Raw genomic sequence first — 25,156 nt, 5'->3', positions numbered from 1 at the left:
CATAATATTAATCATAGATAACTAACTGTACTAGAAGTTCATCCTCAATTATCAGAATAATTAAAAAAACACAATAATAAATCAGCAGTATTTTATATACTTGCAAGTTCACAATTTCCACAAGGGTTTTCATGCTAGCCTTGTAAATTTAAAGAACACAGTTTAGTTATAGTTACACATGGTAATGGAACAAATTAATAGATTATAATGTATTTTTCTATGCTTATTTTCTTATGATTACTGAAGTCAAATTATTTGATATTTTATGATTATTATGCAATAAAACTTTCTTGGCAAGTCTTACCTGGAATTAAAAAGTATTTCAAAATTTAAAAAAACTTACTAGAAAAAAATGAAAAGCATTATTTTTGTTCTAACAAAATTTATTATGCAGTAATTACAAAGGTTAAAGACTCTTCTATCTCAAATAAAAATAACTGTTATGATTACACACATAATATAGTACCTTCTAGAGTGATTCCAATAAATATCACAGGAAATACAGTGCATTTTCAAATTGGAGAGACAAATACTTTCTCATTCACAGTGTTTGACATAGGAAAGCCTGTTCACATAATGATCTGTATAGGTCATGCTCTTAGTACCAGTCCACACAGAGCTGTGCCAACACAATTCTTTCAGAATGTGAAGTACCGGGCAAACCACTCCTGGCGCTGGGGATCTGGAGAAGCCACCGGGGAAGCTTCACTCTGAGGGGGACTGAATTCATAAAGAGAGAGACATGTAACCCAGCATTAAGCTGTTTTGCAGAAGGGCAAAGCACATAAAACATCAGCGTGGAGGGCCGCAACTGGTTCCCTATACTAGAAGATGTGTTCTAAAGCTTTGCTACTTCCTCTGCGCTCGGTTTGGTTCTCCACTCCATGAGAGCACGCACTCCATGAGAGCACAAGAGCGCATCAGCAGCTCAGATGAAGTCAATTAAGGAGAAGCCACATTGCAACAGTTACAAAAAACAAAATCAAACAGTTGAGAAAAATAATGTCACTTTCTTTGAATAAAAAAATTTAGGAGGAATTGTGGGAAATAGGAGAGAACAAGACATCATTCCTCTTTTAGCACCTTTTCTCTTGCAGTTAATTAAAATTTCAGAATCTGACACAAGCATTTGATTCTTTCAGATATGTCCTTAACTATAACTAAATTAAGTAACTAAACCATGGTACAGTATTTTACCATATGTATATTTACAGTAAACTTTTGTAATTCCATAAGCAAATACTCTAGGGGAAAAGGAGTACATTAAAAAGCCAATTTCCCCTCCATCTTCAAAGTTATGCAATTTATATGTATTTAATTCTAACTAAAGATTCTTTGGGCTAGTTGAAAAAATAAGAGAATCCCTACCGTCTCTGGGGGAAATTACAAGGCACGCAACAATGTGTAATGGGAACTCCAGTAGTCACGTTCCTTGAGCTCATGCACATGCATCCTACTGATACCTGAACGTACCCATGCACAAGGGAAGACAAGCAACACAAAAGATTTAGCAGGAGACACATTCAAAGGTGTATGTGACTATTTTCCATTCTTGCTATCTATTTCTACTTGAAATAATTAGTCATTAAATATGTCATTAACCACTGAGCCTAGAAAAAGATAGTCTACCTGTAAGACGATTACTAGTGACTAGAGATTCAGTAAGAATAAATTAAAAATAAATAAACTTAAAGCAGCACAAAACAGTAAGGTAAGCATAAGGACAATATTTTCTGACTTTATTTAAACTGGCTTTCATTCAAATTTTACTTAATACATTTAATCAACTCTGAGATAACTTAAAATTGAAATGTCAATTATAAAATTATTTTTTCTAAATTTATTTTTTGTTTATATATATCATTAAGTTCCCAGAGATTACATATTTTTATTTTGGCAATAAGCATGGTAAATAAGAAAGAGAAAAAAATAAACATATAAGAAACAGAAACAAAAGCTACTTAATTAAAATTTTTTTTAAGTTCTGTAATGAGGATGGATTATTAATGAAAAATTGGTGACAATAATAAAAATGAAGCAACAGTCCATAAATATTAAAATTCTAAGCATATGAATTACATTAGCACCTCTTTAAGCATTTAGAAAATTGATAAGAAATTTTAAAAAATCTTTTTAATAGTCAAAAAGGAGTTCTCTAGAGGTGATAAATATATTTTGAAAATATTTCACAGTAATATTTCTTTTCCTAGTCTGTTCTTAAAGTAGTGGATTTCTGTAATGTAAGAAGGTAATTTCTCAAGTTAAAAAAGAAGAGAAAAGGAAAAAAATGCCTGGTGAGACAGGGCTCACCTCAAAAAGGTCTTGGGCTCTTTGAGTGGCACTGGCTGTGGAAGCGGTTTGCTGCTGTTGAACTCAACGTCGTGGACTGGAGAATTAGGGATGGGCTCCAGGCGGTTGGGATGTCCATTGCCCACTCCACCAGATTCCAGAGCACTCAGATTGGGAACACTCACAAACCTGTTTGTTGGTGATTTATCATTCTTCTTCTTTTGCTGCATTAAAAATAATACATGTGAGGACAGTCCTTGCATGAGGACACATGAGAAAATAGGAATAGTGGAAGATATAAATTTGGCATGGGAAAATTTTGGAAGCTTTCTGTTAAGCTGGGATGTTAAAATGAACCAGTGTTACCCAAAGTGTGGTCTGGGGATCTTTGGAGGTGTTCTTTATCTACATGGAATCCTCACAGACATGCTGCTAGGACGGATAGAATGAGGAAGAAACGTTTAGGAATGGCTCATGGGGAGGGGAGGAGGAGGTGAAAAGAATGCCAACAGGTAAAGAATAATGGAAGGAAAAGGGAAAAGAGGGGGAAAGAGTAGATCTTGCAGATACCACTAGGTTAAATGGATTTAGGCTAAAATTAGGCGAAGGCATAAAGTTAAATATAATTTTAAAAGAGAGGTCCGTGAACTTTAGCCGTCTGTCAAAGGGAGGCAGTCCTTGCCTGGAAAAAAAAGGAATGAGAAAATGCTTGGCAAAGTAGTTTGACACAAATCTCACATTTCTACTTAAGACATAAAGCTGACTTACAGAAATAATTTGGTTTTAAATTCACTGTACCATCTTTCTGAAGAGAGAAAATTAAATCTGCATAATGAAGTCTCATTTCCCAATTAATTGGTAGTATCATTAATTGGCTCACAATGTTTTAAAAAATTTAAAGGTTTTAAAACAAAGGTGGTCAATGTTTTTTATTTTTTAATTGGTCTTTAAAATGAATAGATGAGAAGAAAAATACAATTGCAGATTATCAAAATCTATCAGCTTGCAAATCATTAACTTTAGTCTATTTTATTCACACCTCTAGATTCAATGAGCATCAATCTTGCTATGAAGAATAAAAATTAACATGTAAATATTTTGAATATTCTCATATTTTACTATTCAAACATATGGTAATTAAATTTATGAAATAATTTTTTGCAAAATGACTCCAGAGTTTGGAAAAAAATACTATTAATAGACAAGATGGCCCTTTTCCTTTCCTTATAAAGTAACGATCTCACTATCCAGACGTTGTCTTCTATGTCATAGTCTGTGAATCAGGGAGTCTCTGACAAGGAGCCTATTTTAGTATTACTGAAAAAAGAAAGGAAGAATAAGGTGTTCTTCAAAACTATTTGTGAAAATTGAAGTCACTATCAGGAGTCAAAAGTAGTTTGAAAGTTCTTACAGAGGTGTATCTTTTGCATTTTCTTGTTCTAGTCACCAGAGGGCATAATTAAACTTACTTAAGGCTTCTATTGTAAGAAATCAGAGTATCTTTGGTAAAGTTCTAAAGTAATGGTTTTGTAGCTAAAAATGTAATTCCAATAAAATAAATAATAAATAAAAGGAAAATATTTATAGTATATTTTGTTTCAATAAGTCTCATAATCTTGCTTTATAATTAAAAGCTTATTTCACTGTAAATTATGAATTTAAAAACTAAAACTATATTCATTCATTCACCAATTGTTTATTGAGAGCCTTCTATGTGCCCGGCAGTACTGCAGGCTCTGGAGATACAGCAGTGGGCCTGCCTACTTTAGTCATTCTACTTTATAAAATAATTAGTTTAAAGTTTGCAGCACTTGAACCTGTGAAAGAAAAATAGATTTCATGTTCTTAACAGAGAAGTTTTATAAGCTTTGAAAGCAAAAATTTCTGACTAAAGGCCTAATAGAAATTAGGCATGATGTGCAAATTAATTAAATCTGAATTAAAAAAAACAGCTTTAGCACTAGCACTTTTATCTTTACTACTGATTTCTGCCAAAAGATATGTAATCCCTATGAAGCCAATATACATAATTATTTATTACTTGCTTTATTCACTAGAATAATATGTGGTGGCTTATAGAAAATCTGATGAAATTTTGCAACTGAACAAATATTTATTGAATACCCACTATACCCAAGGCACTGTGATGGCAGCCCCAGGAAGCTGGGGTACAAAGATGTAGAAGACTTAACCATGTCCCTTTCATTTGTCTACAAGGCTCTTCTATCTGTCCTAAGAGAGTAGCAAAGTATCAGAAGAGGTCATGTTCAGTTTTAATTGTCAAGAAAGGTCATAAGACTGAGAGAAGTAAAGCCCTTCTCTGAAGACTGGTCGGCGACAAAATACATGTTCAACCCAAGGTCCGTTAAGATGGCAGGCCTTAAGCTAGGGAGAGCTGTTGGGTATGCAGGGCTGGAGTGTCCTTCAGGACCCCATGGAGGATAGTGAATACTAGAAATGACAAGGAATTATCTTGAGGAGACTTAGAAGTTAGTTTTCTTTACATATGTGAAAAACAAAATGGTAGAACCAAGGTTTTGTAATATTAATAAAATATTATTTTAAGGAGTACGAATTAACAAATGAATATTATCAGAGTCTCATTCTGAAAATGAATAAGGAATTCATAGATTTTAGTCCTAGATTACTAAATTTAAGAAAACATTTTTTGGAAGCTTTATTCTATGCTGCTCTAAATATTTTATAAAAATTTTAATCGAGTTTTAAACCACATCCCTATTTTACAGTGTTTACAGCACATACCTTAGCCAATGGATTAATAACACCAACAGTAGGGCTTGAGTTAAACACTTTGTTGAAGTTAGTTTCTCGATTGACTAATTCCAGCTGATAAAATTTATTATCCTCCTATGCAAAAGAATTACAAACATCTCTTAAACATTTTCTATTGAATATTTAAAAACTTAATTGTATAAATGCAATTTCATTCAAAATTTAATATAAAACCTGAATGACGACTGATATACCTTGTTCAAAGATTTCTAGACCTGACTGCCAGTGTCTTAAAGACCACTGGTGGGTAAGTTTTCAACACTTTCAAACCCTTTGCTCTGGGACCCTTCTCTACCTTTTCCCTTTGAGACTGGATCTAAATGTTTTATTTGGTTCCATCTCTGCTCCAAAGGGCAGACCGTACAGTTTGAGCAGGCTTAACTTGCATTCATGGGCTGTGTGCATGGCTGAGTTGTTTCCATGTATGAAGATGACACTATGATATATCATTATTCTCGAGTACTAGAAATATATTTGACCTTGCCTAATCTTCTCTCTGAGACATCAATGTATTACAGCAATGATAATCACAGAACAGAGAAAAACTGAATACCCCATGCAGGGATAAACTCTTTGCCTTTGGCTTCACCAACAACATGTGCTCACTGAATAACCAGACTATAGGAAGTAAACATATAAGTAAATGGAACAGTGTGTGCAATGCACAGTTATGCTCTAGTAGAATGAGATTCTTCACCCCCCTCTTAGTTACCATTGACTATAATTTGCACCCTTAATCTCAGCCCATGTGCCTCACATTCCACAGAATCGGCGTAGTGGAAAAAGTGTGGAACAACCGTTGGCTAGATTCTTGGCCCTATCACTTATTACCTGTGTTGCTTTGGAAAGTTACATCACTCTTTGAAGTCTAATACCTATCCTGATATAAGGAAAAAATACAATTATATATCTCTAACACCTGCTTAGTAAAAACTAGAAAATCACTAGCTATTTCTATGGACCATAATGCATTTGCTAATTTCATGTGTGGGATCTAAGGTAATTTTCCACGAGTCCACTGCTATCAGATAGAGCAATCTATGAGGCCCGTGCTCATGTTCGCAGTGCTTGGAAAACTGTGTGGTCAGTAGACTGAAGCAGCACACACTATCTTTCCAATGCTCCTGGGTTCCATCTATGAACTCCAATCTACTACCTATTGCTTTCGGCAGGAACTTCAAGCCCCAAACAACAGGATGGCTTTCCTAAATGCTAAAAGAGATACGTTAAGGAAAAAGGACTTCAGAAATAAATGTTCTTATAAAGGCTCTCTTTGCATGCTAATGGCCAAAGTTTTCAGTTGAAAAAAATCAGGGAGCAAATAGAGTGATTAGCATTCTATTTCTAGTTTTACTCTGAAAGATTTTCATTTGATAGTGGCAGTAAAATGCAATGTTTTAATTATCGATCACGACATAGAATTTTAGAAGACCTTGAAATATCTTATGAATTTTAAAACATTTGTGTGTTTTTTATTCTTGAAGAATAATGGCTTTAATGAAGGCAATGTATTTATTGTTAAATCTGTATTTTCTTCCTGGATGGACTTCTCAGAGCCCCTAATACCTCAGTGTGGACTGAGACTCTCCAAGAGAGAGCCTGTAGCTTGCCTTAGGCTAGATCATGGAACCCTTTCTCCCTGGAGTATCTCTTTGGATCAGGGTTCCATGGAACAAGCTTCAGGAAATTCACATGACTACCCTGGAAGTGTATGATGCAGGCTAATGCATGCACGTGCTGACTGTTCTTTCCTATCCCACTCTAATTCTACATGGACGATACACACACTTTAATAGTATATTAACTGTACAATGGCAATGACATATTATTAAACATTCAATATGTATTTCTTTTTTTTTTTTAATTGATGTTTTAATGGTTTCTAACATTGTGAAATTTTGGGTTGTACATTTTTGTTTGTCCATCACCACATATATGACTCCCTTCACCCCTTGTGCCCACCCCCCACCCCCACTGCCCTGGTAACCACAGTCCAGTTTTCTCTGTCCATGTGTTGGTTTATATTCCACATATGAGTGAGATCATACAGTGTTTGTCTTTCTCTTTCTGGCTTATTTCACTTAACATAATACGCTCCAGGCCCATCCATGTTGTTGCAAATGGGACGATTTTGTTAAAAGACTTTCCTTTTAAAAAATACTAAAAAAGAGGCACAATTCCCTTACCCTAATACCAAATTTAAAATTTTAAATTACTTTGTATTTCTTATCCTCATTCAAAAACATTTTAATAAACTTTCAGTCACAATGCACATACTTTGTAATTTCAATTTTCGTTTAGCATTAGTTAAAAATATTTTCCCAACCAACATCTATTGATTACTACATGGTTACACCAAAAACAAAATATCTTACAATTAGCTTCTTTATGACCTGGTCTCTTTCTGTAAGCATGGCTTTTAATTCTGCAATCATCTGTATATCTTCTGGTTTTGATTCTCTCATTAGATATTTTTCTTCCATTTCTTCTAGTCTGAAAACAAGAAAATCTTTAGCTCACTGATATGATTCAGACACATTCTCTTGTAATACCTACATTTTTCAAATTAGTCCAGTTGAACATACACAAAAATTTAAAACCAAACTTTTTTCCTGAAAACTTTTGAGCATAATGATGTGATTGCCTCAAGAGCTGTAGTGTTATTGAAGGCTCTCCAGGGATAGATGATGTTATTAAAAGGCTTTGTAGATTACTTTTTGAAGAATTCACTCCTTTTATGCCACTCAAGAGCATATGGGGATGAGGTGAGGTAAGCTCTGTAGGAGAAATGATATGCGGAATGATACTAACCCAGCAAACACAGGTCTGATCTGGAAATGTTGGCTTACTATTAGGAGAACTTACCGCAAATACAAAACTGATGACATAAGGCTTGGTAACATATATAAAAGGGACAAGAAAAGAAAGGAAAGGAGAACAAAGGACACACATATATGACATCATTCTTTCCTGGTTTATGGGAAATGCAGTTTAAAAATTCTCTATTATCAGCTAATACATATAAATTGGAAAAAAAAAAAGTTCATCAGGTAAGAGAGAAGTATATTTCTTTCTAGGCCTATTCTACCCTGAATGAGATGAGAAGGTGATAGGACTGAATGCCACTGAAGACTCCAGACAAAAGTCACTTTGTATGAGCAGAGGTGACATGGACCCTGCAGAGTCTAAGAATATAGGACAGTGCAGAATGAAGAGGATGCAGATGGAAAATGCTGGCTTAGTTTGAAAAAAAATGCATTTTCAATTTTAGAAAATTTAAATAATTATGACAATTAAAAAAATCTTTTTGTTTTTAGAATATAAAGGAAAGAACTAAAGCTCAATAAAATTATGGTTAATGAAGATTCACAGAAAAACTTATTCACTCAACAAATTTTGTGTAACTTCTAAATGATCTATCTTCTAGGAATCAGTGATCCATGCCCACCCCTCAATCCCAGAGAGGTACCAGAATCTCTGTGTATTTCAGTAATTTTAGTAAACTGCTCCACTAACTCAGCCCAAGCTAAAGATCTGGAGGTAACATATTTGGCTCCCTACCCAGTCCCATGGCTAGAGTTCTAATCTGGGGGTAGGGAGGTATGAGGTGACCAGAAGTGTGGCGTTAGGAAGTGACTGTCTCAGATCAGTTGGGACTTTGTCAGTTCAGTGTAGGGTTGGTGTCACTATCCTTACTTTTGTTCTTTTGTGACAATGCAGATGGAGTGAAAAATAATGTGATTCATTGAGCTCAGACAGATCAAGTGACCTTGCATTTTATAACTATATGGCATTTTTTGGGCAAAGCTTTATTTTATGGGCAAAGGTTTTAAGAAGCTTGAGAAATCGTGTTGTAGTCAAGGAAAAGGCATCTGGGTTCAGTTCTGGAGTAGCCACAAGGTGTCACTGGAGTAGTACTTTATCATTAAAAGCAAGGCACAAGATTTTTGAACTGGTTCCTGCAGGAACAAGAATACTTGGTAGTAAATGGTTGTTAGAAAACTAAATTTATAGCTTTGTGTAAAATCATTATTTCTATCTTTTTGGTCTAGCACAATAAGAAGGTAAGATGAGTCTAAAATAATCAGTTACAATCCCTGAACAGCCTTTTTGCACAATAAAGGTCTGCTCTGAACCTAAATTATCATGTATGTTTTCATTTAGCTTAAACATTCTTTACCTACAAAATTATTACCAGTTAATCCTCTCCACAAAATATCTTTACATCACCAAAAAAATTTAACAAAAAGGATACCTGGATATTAAAGGGAAAAAAATAATTGATGAAGTTGAAGAAACAGAATCCATGTAAACACAAATGGGAAAGCATTAAAGGAGAGAACAAGTGATATGATATAGATTTAACTTGTAAATATATTTCCAGGATTATTAGTCTTCTGAAATTCTCACAGGAAGAGCACTTAGTACTATTCCAAACCACTTCTGGCCAACACTAGTCAACTTTCCCTTTCTTGGGTTGCCCCACACAGCTCTCTAAGCCAGCACTGCTTGCCAAAGGCTACCGGGAACCATCAGTGATACAGGAGACGATTTTTAGTTTCTTCTCCTTTAATCTTTCTCATCACAAGAAGGGGAAAGTCTCAGTTTGGTTCTCTGTATCTTAAATGGCCTTCATAACATATGCTTATTACCCTATTTCACAGCACTCGGGCAGGCCTTGAGCATCAATGTTAGCTAGACTCTAATATTGTTTTATTTTCACAGAATCTACATTTATATAATTACAGCTGATGTTCCAGTTAGAATAATTGATAAGATTTTTCAGTAGTGATAATGGTTTTACTGCAGAGACAATAGAGTTTTCTGTTAAATTTTTAAGTTAAAATGAGTCAATTAAAAATATTAAGAAAATAATGTCATAGGTAGCCAGAAATGACGAAATTCCCAAAGGTGTATAGGAATTAAAGCCTGGGATGCACTGCCTTGAGGGAACCACAAAAGGACAGATAGCCTTTGACTCAAAATACAGATTTGGATAAAAAGTAATGCAAAGAGAGAAGTAGAACATATAAAATTACTAATCAGGGTCACTGTTGGATTCTTCCCAGGCATGCATGCTCTGACATTTTTTGGCTCTCAGAGTATATAGGTCAATGTCTATGATTCATGGACAACACAAATCTAAAATACGAATGCCTAAAAATCTGTATTAAAAAGTTTCCAAGTAGACAGTCCTCCTATGCTGTTTTTTTAAAATAACTGACAAAACAAAATCAGTAAATTGAAATTTTAGAGCCAAACAACAGTATTATTAGACACACATATATTTTAGAATTTTAATTGTATAAAGAGGCAAGAACTCTATTATATCATCCTTCTCTACAGCCTAAAGAAAGGACATAGAGTAACTGAAGCAGTTTAATGTTGAACTTTTTTTCCCCATAAATTATGGGTATAGACCCTGACTTGGGACAATAGGGCTACTACATCCTTATCTCACAAAGTGTATGAAAATAACCTGAATGGTAATCTAAAAATCAAATGACAACAACAAAAAATGATTAGGGTATTACATATAAAAGAACTCAAACAACTTGTAAAGAATAAGTAATTCTGGTGTGCTGAAGTGCTTCTTTTCAATGAGGGATTACTGACCCAGTTACAGTCCAAGAACAGAAACTCAGTATTTCCCTCAATAAGAAATTATCTTTTTGCTTCAGTACAGTGAGAAGTTAATGTAAAGTAAACCTAAACAATAATCTCTGAACCACCTTTTTTGCATAATAAAGATCTGCCATGACCCCAAGTTCTAGTGTATGTTTACCTTGAGCTTAAACAAAGTTCTTTAAAATGGCCCATTCTCTCATTTGTTTCTAAAGCAAAAAAAAACCATGACATTTTTATTAGATACAAGGTTTTTTACTAAGACACTATATCACTCAAGAAAATAAAATTTCTATAGAATATCTGAAAATCTAAGAAGACTTCAACACCCAGCACTAGGGAAGAGAATTTCTAGTAATCATCTCATAGGAGATACAGAACTCTTCCCAGCATTTCTACAATGTTTAGAGGGTACTTTCCATCCTTTAAATTTCTTGCCCCTTCTTCCCTGAAGTCCAACAGGATTTGGGGCAGGAACAGAAGCAAGAAGCTTCCAGCTGTTCCAGAGGCCCCTTGGCTCTAGGCTTCAGCCTGGCAGGCTGACCCATGTTTCTCCAGTCCCTCGCTGCCACCCACTTCCAAGAATCCACAGCGTTTTTCTGATTTTGAAGCTTTAAAATCACCATGTAGTTGAATAGGAACTTCAATAGGGTACCCTCAGGCCTTTGGAACAGGCTGAGAATAGTTCAAATGTTCCCCTCCCCAGCTCCTGAAGCTGGAATGGACTCTCCTTGCTTACCACCTGTCTAAATCCATTTCATTCAGCAGATCCAAGCAAGCTGCATTTAAAGATATGGGCCAGAAATATCCAATAGTCTAAAACTGTGCTTTCCAATATGGTAGCTACTAGCCCACATGTGGGTATTTATATTTAAATTAATTAAAATTAAATGAAAGTAAAAATTCAATTCCTTGGTCACACTAGCCACAGTTCAAGTGCTACTGTGGCTAGTAGTGACTGTACTGGACAGAGAAGATATAGGACACTTTCGTTATCACAGAAAAACCTACTGGACAGCACTGGTTTAAAATACATTTGTATGTGTATTTGTTTTTAACTAAAAGAGTAAATGCCTAAAGCTAGAGGCTAATTATATGACGGCAGCAGGTTTCTGGTGAAAAAGAAATACAGTTGGTTAGCGTTGACCCAAGTGAAGTATAAAACAAATGGTAGATCTAGAAAAGCGATAAAATATTTGACTTATGAGTAATACTAATTCTTCAATTGTTAAAAATGATCATAATATAGAAAAACTAAGTTATTATTTACTATCTATTGAAAATTCATAATGTCTAAAACCATATAAAACAGAATAAAGTAAAAACAAAGACATAACCTTTACTCTTTGTAAATTAACTTTCCTAAAGAGACAGGACACAGGACAGACAGGGGTTATTCTTTTTGTGAGCATGTGTTTTTAGAGTATGAAGTGGAGGATGCCAGGATTTCAGCCTCTGCCCAATGAATAAAACTGAGGCCAGGAGACGACAAAGCCAAGGCACTGGGGTTTATTGTAACTCATTTTTACAAAATGCCCGAGGTTATGAGCCCTTCCACCACATGGCAGTTACCTGAGCTCTTACCGTGGCTCAAAGGATTTAAAAATTACCTGCAAACACCAAAAATCGCTGTGACTGGGGAGATGATCTCATGAGTCTCCTCACCATTTCAAGGCTAACTTGATGAAGTGGTAAATATTATAGAGAATCCTCAAAAAATTCCTTCCAAAAAATTGTGTATATGTCCATTAGAAAGAGCACCTCACCTCAGAGGCCACTGAAGTAAATGCTAATGACTGGGGGTCTGTTTTTTGCTTCAGCTTAAGTGAACATATGTAACAATACTTACTGTGAGACCTAATTGATTAATGGGATGAAATGTGAGGAGATGAATTTTAGATGGGGGGAAGGTAATTAGATAGTAATGATGTTAAGAGGTTACTCTAGACTGTAGAGGACAACACTGGACAATCTTAGAAGGAAACCAAGGCCAGTGTAGCTGACACAGAGGCAGCAGACAGCAGATAAGGTGGCTGTTTGATGAGGCAGGATATGGCACAGACACTGGAGCTAAGAGTTTCAGTTTGACTTTGAGACTGAGGGTAATGAGATTGGTCGCAATTGTGACTTTATTGAAGTATGTGAAGACAGTTAGATATTTTTTATGAGGCTTTTTAAAGAGTTATATATTTTTCATGAAGCTTTTTTAATTTGCAAGAGGAGAGACAGAAGGTGAATAAACCATTTGTAGTGGCTTAGAGTAGATTAAGTTTCAGATAACTTAAATTGGACTAGGGTTTAGGCCACAGAGATGAAGTGAATGCTAGCTGTGTTGGCTACAGCAGTTTACAGGTGTGTGTCTAGGAAAGAGAAGGGCTATTAAATATTGTTTTAAAACATTAAACAACTAGAAGTTTTGGTTTTAACAATATTGAAGTTACTATGCATGAATGGTAACTTTATTTGTGATGTTTTACCTTTATTGATTTTTAAAATCACAAAACAATTAAATGCCTGTTGTAGGAATGCAAACAATATCTAAGTAGAGTATATAAAATAAAAAGGAAGTCTTTGCTCTTTCCCACCCCCAATACCTCCTAATCCACTCCCTAGAGGGAACTACTATCATTAAAATTTTGTATTTGTTTTTTAAGACCTTTTGATATTTTTATAAAATATGTATTATTAGCGTATGTATAGGATCATAATATTCTTATTGGTCACAATATGCTCTTTTTACTTAACATTATATAACGGACATCTTTTGAGGTTTCACCATGGCATGATCCTTCATGATCCTTAGGGACAGTCTGTGGACAAGTATTGTCCTAGTAGAGCTATGGCAGTAGCAGCTGATGAAACATAATCATTCAACTGCCTTATCCTAATTAAAGAATATATCACATTACAATTACCATCTGTAATAAAGCACTTAAGTTTTCTTTTTTAAGTATCATTTAATTAGATTCAAAAGAGTAGCTAATCTGAGGTTAGACACAGTGCTCCCCCGTTTATCATCTACATATGAATTTTCTTTAATATAATATGACTTACGACACTTGTAAAGCTGCATTTATTTCCTTGAGTAGCTCGTTAGTCTTATTAAAATCTGCCCGCATGACATTTTTCTCTCTGAGGTGGTCTGCTGTCATGACATCCAGCTCTTTTTCAAGTCTCTTGTTTAAATCTTGTTCATGCAACCTGTTTAATTTATTTTCAGTTAAGAAAATGTTATTCTGAATTCAAGCTTTCAAAACTTTCTATATTCTACCAGATTTGAAATGGTTTTAGGTATAATATATAGAAAATTAATGGAAACAGCCTAAAATAAGTTACTTACTTTGCTCTAATCTTTGAGCTTGTTAAAGTTGTCTCCTTTAATGCTTTTTAAAATAACATTTCTAGAAGATTTTAATTATACACAATTTCCAAAGTTAATGCATGCATATACATCATTCAAAATATAAACATCTCCTCTACGTTCTAGATTATAACATAGTCAACAAATAAAGTAAAAAGTGGTCTTCAATATCTTATTAGAAGGCAGTCTGGTCATCAAAAAAGGCACATATTGCTAAATACCATTGCAACAGTCTTTCAGATAACACTGCATATTCCTCCTGTTGTAGTTAATGGCGTACCTCATCTGTTGGTTAGATTCACTTCGTATTCTGAGAATTTCTTTCCCCTTAAATTCCAATTCTTTGGTTAGGGCACTTATATTTTCATGAAGGTGCTGTACCTCCTTATCCAAGTCTGAGATGTGATGCTCTCGGTGCCTTAACTCCTCTTGTAGATCTGTTATTCTACACATGTGCTCCTTACTCTGCAAAATACAAATCATGCTTAACAGTTTTCTACAAATTTGCTTTCTGTGTTAATCCAAGGGAAAGAAAATGACATACTGGAATGTCAAATGGAATAACTCTGACATGGCTTCAAAAGCAAACTGCTGAAATGAGAAAACCTCAAGGCCTCTTCTCTTTCCATATATCTAAGAAGAGTTTATACTGATATAGCTTCAATAATGTCACGGCTACAAGGGACCCAAAAGACCATAAAAGCACATCTCTCTCATTTTACAGAGGAGGAGACTAATACCCAAGAGATGATCTGTCCAAGGATGACCTATAAGTCAATGGCAGAGCTGGGATTAGAACATAGGGCTCTTACATACTCAGTAAGTTATATGGTCTTGCAATAAAATGCTGGCACCATTTCCTTTCATCTAAAAAGGACCTGCATCTCTGGAGGCCATCCCAACACACACATACATCCCAGGGCTTAGAAAGTAGGCTTCATGCTTAGCGCTGGTCTAGCAGTTATCTTGTTTGACAGATGTGCTCCCTTCCATCTTCCTAGAAGTCACTGATTTCTTCAAGTTCTGCAGGCCTAGACATTGTCAATTTCAGTGTCACCCTACTTGAAAAGAATATAACTTCCTTCCATGGTTATAAGGTGGCTCATTTAAAACTTCTTAGTAATGAAGAGAAAATTTGGACTGATCATTTAATACAGCTGAAGACTAACAAAGTGAAAGTCATAAGTCTAATAAACTAATAAATAATAGCCTTCATTGCACTATGCCTAAAAATCCATCCATCCAGACATACATAAATTCAAGATCACAAACTGTCTCATTAAAAGAAGTACACTTGGCCAAAGATCAAAATTTAAAAAGCGTAAATAGTAGCTGTGCTAGTGATGTGCAAATATAAATTATCTTTTTTCTTCTCGAGGACCTGCTATGTCTATAGCTATGCTATCTAATATAGCTGTTGTAATTCATTAAAATTAAATAAAACTGAAAATTTAGGTCGTCATTAGGACTAGACATATTTGGCCCATGTGGCTATTGACTACCATATGGATAGCACGGATATAGAACAGGTCCACCATCATGGAAAGTTCTACTGAACAGTGCTGTTTTATAATATTCTGTCTTCACTCTTTATATTATTTATATTTCATTGTTCACTTTCTCAAGACGGAAGTAAAATTCAAAATATTCAATTAAAATTTCATAAAATAAAATTTAATGTTATGACCAGTATACTAAAGTCAAATTACCTTTTTCCCTTTAAAAATAAAATTCTTTAGTATAAGTAGTGAGTAATAACTAGTGAGAACACTAGTTATTACAAAATAATTTTGAGAAAATTGTGAACATTCAAATCTGTTCACATTGAAGAAATCATCAAAGAACAGAATGTTCTTCTTTACCTGTCTTCTGCTGATGTCTATACTTCTCTCTAATTCCATTTTAGCAGCTGCCAATTCTTGATGATGGTTATGCCGTAACACATCAATTGCAGCTGCATGTTGATGATTTAGTTCTGAGCGTAAGGAAGCTGGAATCCAAGGGAAAAAGAGGTTAACCATATTTAAAAACTATTATCAACACTTTAGGTAAAAATTGTAAGTCACAGAATATGGTTTTTTAAATTAGGACACTTGGATATACCCATTAATATATCATCCTTAAAATATTACAGACTATCATAGAATATCATGAATTTAGAAGTCTTCTAGCTTTGATGAGGATAAGAATTTTCAGCTGCTCAAACAGATCAAGGTATTTCTATACATGATTTTAGTTTGCAAGTAAGGTGCTAAAGGAGATGAAATGTTTTTAACTCTTCTCATTCACTATTAGAATCATAAAAATTTTAGAGTTAAATGCTACCATAACATATATTTATAGGAGGCAACTTGCCACCCAGGTAAGAATTTTTCCAAAATATCCCTGAAAAATATTAAGCACTGGAGGGTGAATGCGGTGATGATGCGGTGAATGCGGTGGAGGGTGATGTGGAAGTCATCATTTTCATCTGAATTTAAGATTGATTATTTCATACAATCCACCTTTATTGAATGCCAGGTCCTATACTAAGGGAAAATAAAATAGGACCCTGTCTTTATAACTGCACAGGCTAGAAGGGACAGCATCATGCCAGGAAATTAAGTGGGATATCAGAGATGAATATTAGGTATAATGAAGGCATAGTGGTGGAAACACCGAAATTTCCTAGAAGAGGGAAATTGGAGATGTTATCACAGAGGAATTGTCACAGTAACTCAGTCTTTCTCCAAGTGGAGGAAGAGAAGAGTGTTCGGGAAAAAGGGATAACATGCAAAAGCAGAAAGAGCCTGATCCATCTGCCAACTTTAACAGGTTTGGTGTGGCGGGAGCCCACAGTGCATGCGGTCATATTGGCAAGAAAATGGAGCCCAATCTGAGAACGTTTTAGTACAAAATGCTTTAACTTTATGCTTAGACTCATAGTTCTCAAATATCATGTGTGGCAGTATGCTTGAGGACTTGTAGAGTCCACACGATCATCTTCTGAGACATGAATTTTACCTGAAGATTTCTGGTAAAGCCATTATTTTTATATTAATACAAAAGATATGTGAGTAAAATACAAATTATACATTTTAAAGCGAAAATGTGAGACTTCAAAGAAATGCTGTGCTTATAGCTAGTCAATTTAGGCTCCTCCTGAGTCCTCCAGGTAGGGTGTAAGTTCAGTCTCCTCTAGTGTGGTCTTCACTCTCTTCAGTGGAAAACTTGACAGGCACTGAGGGAGGACAAGGGGAATCACGGAAGGATTTAAAGTTGGGGAGTCACATGGTGAGATTGGAGCCTTACGAAGATTAACCTCCCTGGAGTCTGGAGAATGGACTGCGCGAAGGGAGATCACTGCGAAGTTTACAGCAGTAATCTAGGTGAGAAATGGTATGAGTATGGTGGAAGGACTAAAGAAGAGGGAAAAATACAGGGAGTATTTAAGAGGAGGAACTAACAGGATGTGGAAGCAAAAGAAAAAATGTTGACTGTGTTTCCCAGATTCCTGGTTTTGGCAACTAGGGAAACAGGGATACCTTTAATTAAAGTGGGAGGTACAGGAATGGAAACACATTTTGGACCTGAGGGAGACAGTGAGCTCATTTTTAAAACTGTAGAGTATAAGTTAGAATCTAACTCTCCAATAGGCAAAAAGAAATATAAATCCAATTCACAAGGAAAGCCATTTGGTCTAGAAATACATATTTGGAGTCATTAGCACAATAGATGGTAAGTGAAGCCACGGATGTGAATCTGATCAACCAGAAAAAGCCTGAATACTAAGAATCAGACTGGAAGGCTGGGGACTGAATCTTGGGAAAGAGCAATGTTTAACTGATGCACAGAAAAACAGGACTGGTGAAGGAGATTAAAGAGCAGAGGCCAGAAAAGTAGGAGTACAGTGAGTACAGTATATTATCATGGGAACCAAGAGGAAAAAAGATTCAAGAAGGTCAAAGGGGTCAAATGATACAGACAGGGTCAAATAAGATGAGAGCTGGTAAGTGAGAATACTTTGGATTTGGAATTTCAAAGTTTAATAGTGACCTCAGGGAGAGTAATTTCAATGAAATAATAGAGGCAAAATGTAGAGGTGAGGAATCCTGACAAATGACTAGTATCTAGAATATATGAAGAACTCTGAAAACTCAACAGTAAAAATAAAAATAACCCAATTAGAAAAGAAAATATACAGATGGCAAATGAACACATGAAAAAATGTTCAAAATCATTAACCATTAGGGAAATGCAAAGTAAAATTCACAATGAGATATCACTACATTCCTATCAGAATGGCTAAACTACAAGATGGTGACCACATCAAATGCTGGTGATAATGTAAAGAAACTGAGTCACTCATACATTGCTGGTGTAGACATAAAATGGTACAGCTACTCTGGAAAACAGTTTGGCAGTTTCTTAAAAAAAACATGAAACATACAATTATCATATGACCCAGCAACTCCACTCCTGGGCATTTATCCCAGAGAAATGAAAACTTATGTTTACACAAAACTGCAAACACCCCGATGTCCTTCAGCGGGTGAAGGACAATAAGCATGGTACATCAACACCATGGAATACTACTCAGCAATCAAGAGACCAACTATTGATACAACAGCCTGGATGAATCTCCAAAGAATTAAGCTAAGTGAAAAAAAGCCAATTCCCAAAGTTTACATATTGTATGATTCCATTTATAATACTTTTAAAATTATATAAATGGAGAAAAGATTAATGGTTGCCAGGAATTAAACATAGGGAGGAGAGGGAAGTAGGTGTGGCTATAAATGGGCAACAGGGAGTCTCATGGTGATGGGAATGTTCTGTGTCTTGACAGTATCAATGTCAATATCTTGGCTGAGATATGAACTCCAGTTGTAAAAGATGTTACCATTGGGGGAAACTGGGTAAAGAGTTCAGAGGATCTCTCTGTATCACTTCTTACAACCTCATGTGAATCTACCATTATCTCAAAATAAAATGTTTAATTTTAAAAAATCACAAAAAGTCCTTTTGTCAACAAAGAGATATTTAAATCATGTTTCAATGGATTAAAAAGCAATAGTTCCAACAGCTAATGGCCCATTTTTACCTCTCTTTACACAGCTGTGAAAAGTGTGTGCTCCCCTTGAGCCATGATTCTACAAAGGCTACCTCTGCATCTGACTGTAAGCTACTTGAATGCAAAGACAGCAGCAGTTCATTTTTGAATTCTCCTTGCTTAGCAGAGTCTCTAGCACGTAAATAGGTATTCCACAAATGTCTCATAAATGTTCACGCTTAATGTGATTTTCATCCTAGCTACCACAGTGGCTTTTTCAGGAGGAAGAGGAGAGAGCTATAGAGACTTGGCCTAGGACTCCCAACAATAGTAGAGATGACAAACTGGATGAAATGGCTTTCCCTTTGAGGCCCAAAATATTCACAACCCTTTGGTCTTCTGTTCCCAATTTCTACTTGGAAGGAAGGTACCATTGAAGCGTGGCAATACACATTAAAAATATTAGGAGAATTTGGGAAAAAAACAAATAGAAGGAAAACAAGATGGTACGGATTAAAAATTATTGAATGACACTAAAAAAAAACCCTTTAAATATATATCCAGTTTTTCTTCAAAACTCAACTGATCCCCTCATAAAAAGAGTAGTGATTTCAACACCTCAAAGATAAAAATCCCATTAAAAAAACCTGAAAAATACCTACACAGAAAGTCAGACCTAAACATGACTTTTCTCATTAAAACAAAATCCTGAAGTGAAAAAACACCAATATGACTCTCTAGTCTAAGGGCGCGTGGCTCCCTGCCTGTCTATGCCTTTCAGTCACTGGAGAGTGGGAGCCTGAATGTCCCGACTCCATCTAGTCTCTGGATGACAGAGGGAAGCACCAGTGGCTGCTGCTCACAGAGCAGAGTAAGGAGAGAGCTGAGAGGACCTTACTTTACTGTTGGTGTCCTACCCATTCTACTCCACCACGCTCGCCTCTTCATCTGGTGACTTCAAATCAAATATGCAAAACACTGAGATATTCATTTTGATGTTTCAAAAATTAAAAATAAAACTTGGTGATTTTATGTTGAATTTTAGAGAAGAATGTACAAATAAATATGACAAGATTATAATCCTTCCAAAATACCAAGCATAGCCTTTCCTTCATCTTCTAACTCAAACCGAAGAGTCTGAAGTTCCTGCTCCATTTCTATCCTGAAGCCCTCCATTGACTCTCTGTGGGCATCTTTTAATGACTGAAGCTCTGCAGAATGTTTTTGTTGTAAATGATTTTCAAGAGCCTAGAACAGGAGAAATATATTCAAATTATTATGCTAGAACAGAAGAAGGAAAATGCAAACAAAATAGAAATTACTAAAACTGAGTTATTATTTAAGAAAAACAAGATGTTTTCCATTCATTTTCAAGAAAATTAGATATAACATAATCACTATTAGAAAATAAATCAGTAGGGTCACTTCAAGAGAATAAACGAATCATCATGAAACCAGTTTGATGCAATATATTGTGTGTGAATTGGGATATGGACCCTCTACCTAAGGCAGTTTTCAAATAAAGTCATTTTCTAAAATTGCTAAGGGGTGGAAACCACCTAAATTAATGAATAATTCCTCTGTGTGCACAGACTTAGGAAAGAAAGGAGGAGGGCATTAACAAGAATTAGGAAAAGAGATTAGGGAAGAGAGACTAGGGCTTTTACAACTCCAACCCCATCGAATATTTTGTAGCTACTTTCTACAGGCATTCTTTTTTTTTTGCTCCTGCATTTGTGAACAGAAGCAAAAGCTCTGTGAGTAGGTAGCTGGAAAAGTCAACAGGCCTCTCACATGATTAGGTTTTTGTGTGTGTGATTATTTTAAAAGCCTAGTGGTTAAGTGCGAGCACTCCGCTGGGGCGGCCCGGGGTTCGCCGGTTCAGATCCCAGGCGCACACCGATGCACTGCTTGGCAAGCCATGCTGTGACGGCGTCCCATATAAAGTGGAGGAAGATGGGCACGGATGTTAGCCCAGGGCCAGTCTTCCTCAGCAAAAAAGGAGGAGGATTGGCAGATGTTAGCTCAGAGCTGATCTTCCTCACAAAAAAAAAAGCCTAGCCAGAGAGAACAGACTACATATGGCTGAGACTAAGAGAAGATACGTGGCCACAGGAGAAAAAAGAGAGCCCGGGCTACTTCACGCTTAGAGACTGAACTGTGCTGGGAAGGGTTTTTCTTACTATAATCTATAACCCGAAAGGTTTCTGAGAAAGATTAATGCGGGCTTTATTTCTTTAAACTGCTGTTTTTGAAAATTAGTATTCGGCTACTTATGTTCACTGTTTTAAAAGTGTTTTATTTCTGAAAAATAAAGCGTAGATTTCTTTGAATATAGGTGAAATAAGAGACTTTTCCTTTAGACAACATTACTTAGGTAGCTTGGCGACTTAATGATGGACAATAAAATTCCAGGTTCTGATTTCCTCTGAAAATTGATTGAAGTTCCAGAAAGATCAAATGTGTAAAATTAAAGTACTGATATGACAGCTCATGTGTTATTCCAATTCACAAATGGTATCCAATGAATAGATTGTTTAGCAATGCAATCAGGCCTAGTTTTTAACCAAAGGAACTTCCTTGACTTTCTGGACAGGATCAATAGAGTACAACTTATTGTATAGGCAAGTTAACTGCCTTTAAAGGAATATGCCTTTTTTGTTTTAACAATTTCTTTATAACATACCACTTCTTAAAATAGTGTCTGCACCCAAATAAAGGATTAAAAACAAGCTATATCTGTAAAGACTATATATGGTGAAAATTATTGTTAGTAAAACTGTTTTTCTATCAAATCTTTATCTTATAAGGTCCTTAGAAGAAATTAAAAAATACAGTGTTAAGAAATGAAATAAACCCAAATTAATCACACCAAGATTATGTCAAACTAACATTTTAACACAGAACTAAGTAATGGATATGGGAAGATTCTGGCATATAATATGATTAATCCAATAATGTATCTATTTGATTTAAGTCTCTTCCGAGGGATTTGTTCTATCACTACTTTTCATATAGCCTTTGGGGCTACATATAGGGAACTGTACTATTTTAAAATGCCTCCAATTTCATTTCATTGTGAATTCTATACATAAGAAAAGAAATGTGAGAAAAAAAGTGGGATTAGAAAATATATAAATTCCTTGGATACATGTATCTTTTGTAGATCTAGCCTGAAAGAAAAAATTAACAATTTGATGAAAGACTATTATAAGTTCAAGGTAGTATTAAGTAATTACAGTGGGTACTCCTCAGTAGGACCATGCTAAGTTTACTAATCACTGTTAACTAAAGGACAAACCAGATGGTGTATTAGTCTCATCATGAACTTGGCATTATATGGGAAACAGAAATAAGATGTTGGCCTGGACCAGTTTGTCTGCTATAGCGTGTAACTAGTGTATATGTTTAATCACTGTGACCCATGCAAGAAGTCATATCCTAGAAAACACACTAAAATAAAGCAATACATAATTTTTTGGAGCCAAAAAATACATTCTTAAGAATTTGAAGGATTAGGCTGTTGCATTACATTTGAATATGTCACGTTAAACTTACTCTTTGTTCTTTTTCCTTTTCTTCTTCCATAGTCTGAAATGCAAGAACATGTGCTTCTTTTAAAGATTTATGTCTTTGTTGATGCTGTTCCTCTAATTCTTCAAGCTCTTGTGTAAGTCGCTGTCGTTCTTCTGTAAACTGGGCTTGCAGCTGCTGCAAAGAAGTCTGAGACTGGGAAAGCTGCATCTCCAGATTCTGTTTCAGCAAGGAAATCTATGCCACAGAACGGTACACAATGAAGAATAAATACAAGGCATATTTCACAAATTGCCAATCTAAGGAAAAAAAGCATTTCAAAGATATTAACTATAGCAAAATAATTGCTGTAAGAAAGTATCCACTTAAAATGTTTTACAATATATCACAGATATATAATCTTTAGATATTACCATTTTTAATTCTATTTTCAGTAATTACCCTAAAAAAAGAGTGCTTTGGTGGCATTAAGTTTGTAGACTCTCTAAAGAACACTGCAGCCCACATTTAGAAATACAATGAACACCTTTGTTGCATTGCAATAAAAATTCATAATATGAAATAAAAACAGAAGACAACTAATGTGTTTATTAGGTTATAGTCACTTTAAGGAGACAGTATGAAAAGTTAAACCGCTTATCTGTGGGGCAATAAAGTTGAGTAGTTAAGACTGTGGGCTCCGAGTTAGAATCCTAGCTCTGCCACCTGCCGGAATCAACTCCTCATCCAGCTGTGTGAGAATGAAATGTGTTACTACACGTAGTTCACTCAGAACAACCCCTGGCATACAGTAAGTGCTCAATAAATGTTAGCTAAGATTATTTGAGGATTAAAAACTATTCTTTAAAAGATTTATCAGCTTATAATTTAGAATCCTTGAGCTAAAAAAAAGATATTTTAGGGGCTGGCCCAGTGGCGTAGTGGTTAAGTTCACATGCTCTGCTTTGGCAGCCTGGGGTTCGTGGGTTTGGATCCCGGGTGCGGACCTACACGCTGCTTATCAAAGCCATACTGTGGCCGCGCTCCAAAAAAGTAGAGGAAGACGGGCACAGATGTTAGCCCAGCGCCAATCTTCCTCAGCAAAAAATAAATAAATAAATAAATAAAGATATTTTTAAATTCTGATTTAATTCAAAGGACTTGCAAACCTTTAAGCTTTTTAAAAATCACAAACCTCCCACAATCCTCTAGTTATATTCTTATAATAATGACAGGAGTGTTCCTTGTACTTTCACTATGGACAACTGATTTGTCACTCCTTCTGAAAACAGACAATGTCACCCTTACTATGTCTGCATTGTTTCTAGGTGTTTTAAAATTAAGTCCTTTTCTAAGAAAAAAAGCACAAAACACGTGTACATGTACATATATATTCATATATACATTTGATGAAACCATTTAATTTGATCCACTTGTCTTCTCATATACAGGAAACTGTATCTTGAAACTGGATAACTCAACCATCTTCTAATGGGAACCAGGTAAAAAAGTTGTCAAATGTGTTCTATTAAGCAAATTAAGAAAGTGTATGTGGCCAAGAAAGCTAATGGAAAAAGAAAACTTGAAAGTGAGTTTTTGTAAACGGGAAAAGACTTTTTTTTTTGATTGTTGGAAGGCAGATATAGGCTGCCTCAAAAGTCTCACAAAGGAAGGTACCTGGGAAAGAAAGACAAAGGGTGGAGAATCAGCAGAAATGCAAAATAAGAAAGAAAAATAAGAAAGGAGGAGCGGGCAGACAGGAAAGGTGAGAGGCAAGCAGCAGGACACAGTCAGAGACTGCACTGAGGTTAGGGTGGATGGCTAGCTGTGTAGAAGGGTTCTGGACAGCTATAAATCAGGATTAGCTGTAAAGGTTAGCACACGCCTTAATGGAGACAGTCAAGCACAGCTGAAAAATGATACAAGTGACACAGATGTTCAATCTGTTTTAATGTATTTCCAAAAAAGTGACTCTACCTATTGAAAGTGACATGAGTTCTGCTTATTAATTTCTACACAAAACCTACGGTTTCAGAGGTTATTTTATATGTTTGAAGGCACGGTGAACTGCAACGCTCTGACTCCAGGCAATGCAACTCCCCACCCCTCTAAATGGCAGCAGCACCCATGCTTTATGCACTGAAAGAAACCCTGCAAGGGTGAAAATTGCAGGAGAATGTCACAGCAACAGCTAGGGCAGTAATTGTGGAGTAGGAGCCCAAGACGAATTACAGCATGTGACTTCTCATCATCTAGGCACAGCAAATTAGGATGAAATGAATATTAAGGACAGCCCATAAAGAAAAAATAGGTCATAAAGGGTAACAGGCCACAAAATTCTGTCTTTGTGAATACTGATGTGTAATTGGTACAGTCATTTTCTCCCCAGATAGCTGGTTCTTGAAGTAGGGAAGGCACCTACACACTCTCTACCCAAGACCCTAGTTCCAGACCCAGCATGGGGATTCATGTGACTGTCTTGTCTCCAGTGACAATTTGTTAGAACATACATGGAAACATTAGGAAAAGACTGTGTTACATGT

General features: G+C 35.6%; 1 protein-coding gene across 1 annotated transcript in view; it reads right to left on the bottom strand.

Moving 5' to 3' along the window:
• Nucleotides 1-371: 371 nt before the first annotated feature.
• FAM184A (family with sequence similarity 184 member A) overlaps nucleotides 372-25,156 on the bottom strand; it is a 118,149-nt gene continuing 93,364 nt past the window's right edge. Inside the window, exons 10-18 of the mRNA XM_058566377.1 lie at nucleotides 22,659-22,871; nucleotides 20,195-20,348; nucleotides 15,931-16,058; nucleotides 14,349-14,533; nucleotides 13,762-13,908; nucleotides 7,458-7,575; nucleotides 5,053-5,157; nucleotides 2,311-2,513; nucleotides 372-720 (exon numbers count right to left, since the gene is read on the bottom strand). Of these exons, the coding sequence (XP_058422360.1) occupies nucleotides 639-720; nucleotides 2,311-2,513; nucleotides 5,053-5,157; nucleotides 7,458-7,575; nucleotides 13,762-13,908; nucleotides 14,349-14,533; nucleotides 15,931-16,058; nucleotides 20,195-20,348; nucleotides 22,659-22,871 (1,335 nt within the window). The 3' untranslated portion in view covers nucleotides 372-638. The remainder of the gene's footprint in view (nucleotides 721-2,310; nucleotides 2,514-5,052; nucleotides 5,158-7,457; nucleotides 7,576-13,761; nucleotides 13,909-14,348; nucleotides 14,534-15,930; nucleotides 16,059-20,194; nucleotides 20,349-22,658; nucleotides 22,872-25,156) is intronic.

The sequence above is a fragment of the Diceros bicornis genome, chromosome 23 (genome assembly GCF_020826845.1).
Source record: "Diceros bicornis minor isolate mBicDic1 chromosome 23, mDicBic1.mat.cur, whole genome shotgun sequence".
NCBI lineage: Eukaryota > Metazoa > Chordata > Mammalia > Perissodactyla > Rhinocerotidae > Diceros > Diceros bicornis.
Note: the sequence above shows the minus strand (reverse complement) of the source record. Positions and strands in the feature narration are given on the sequence as shown.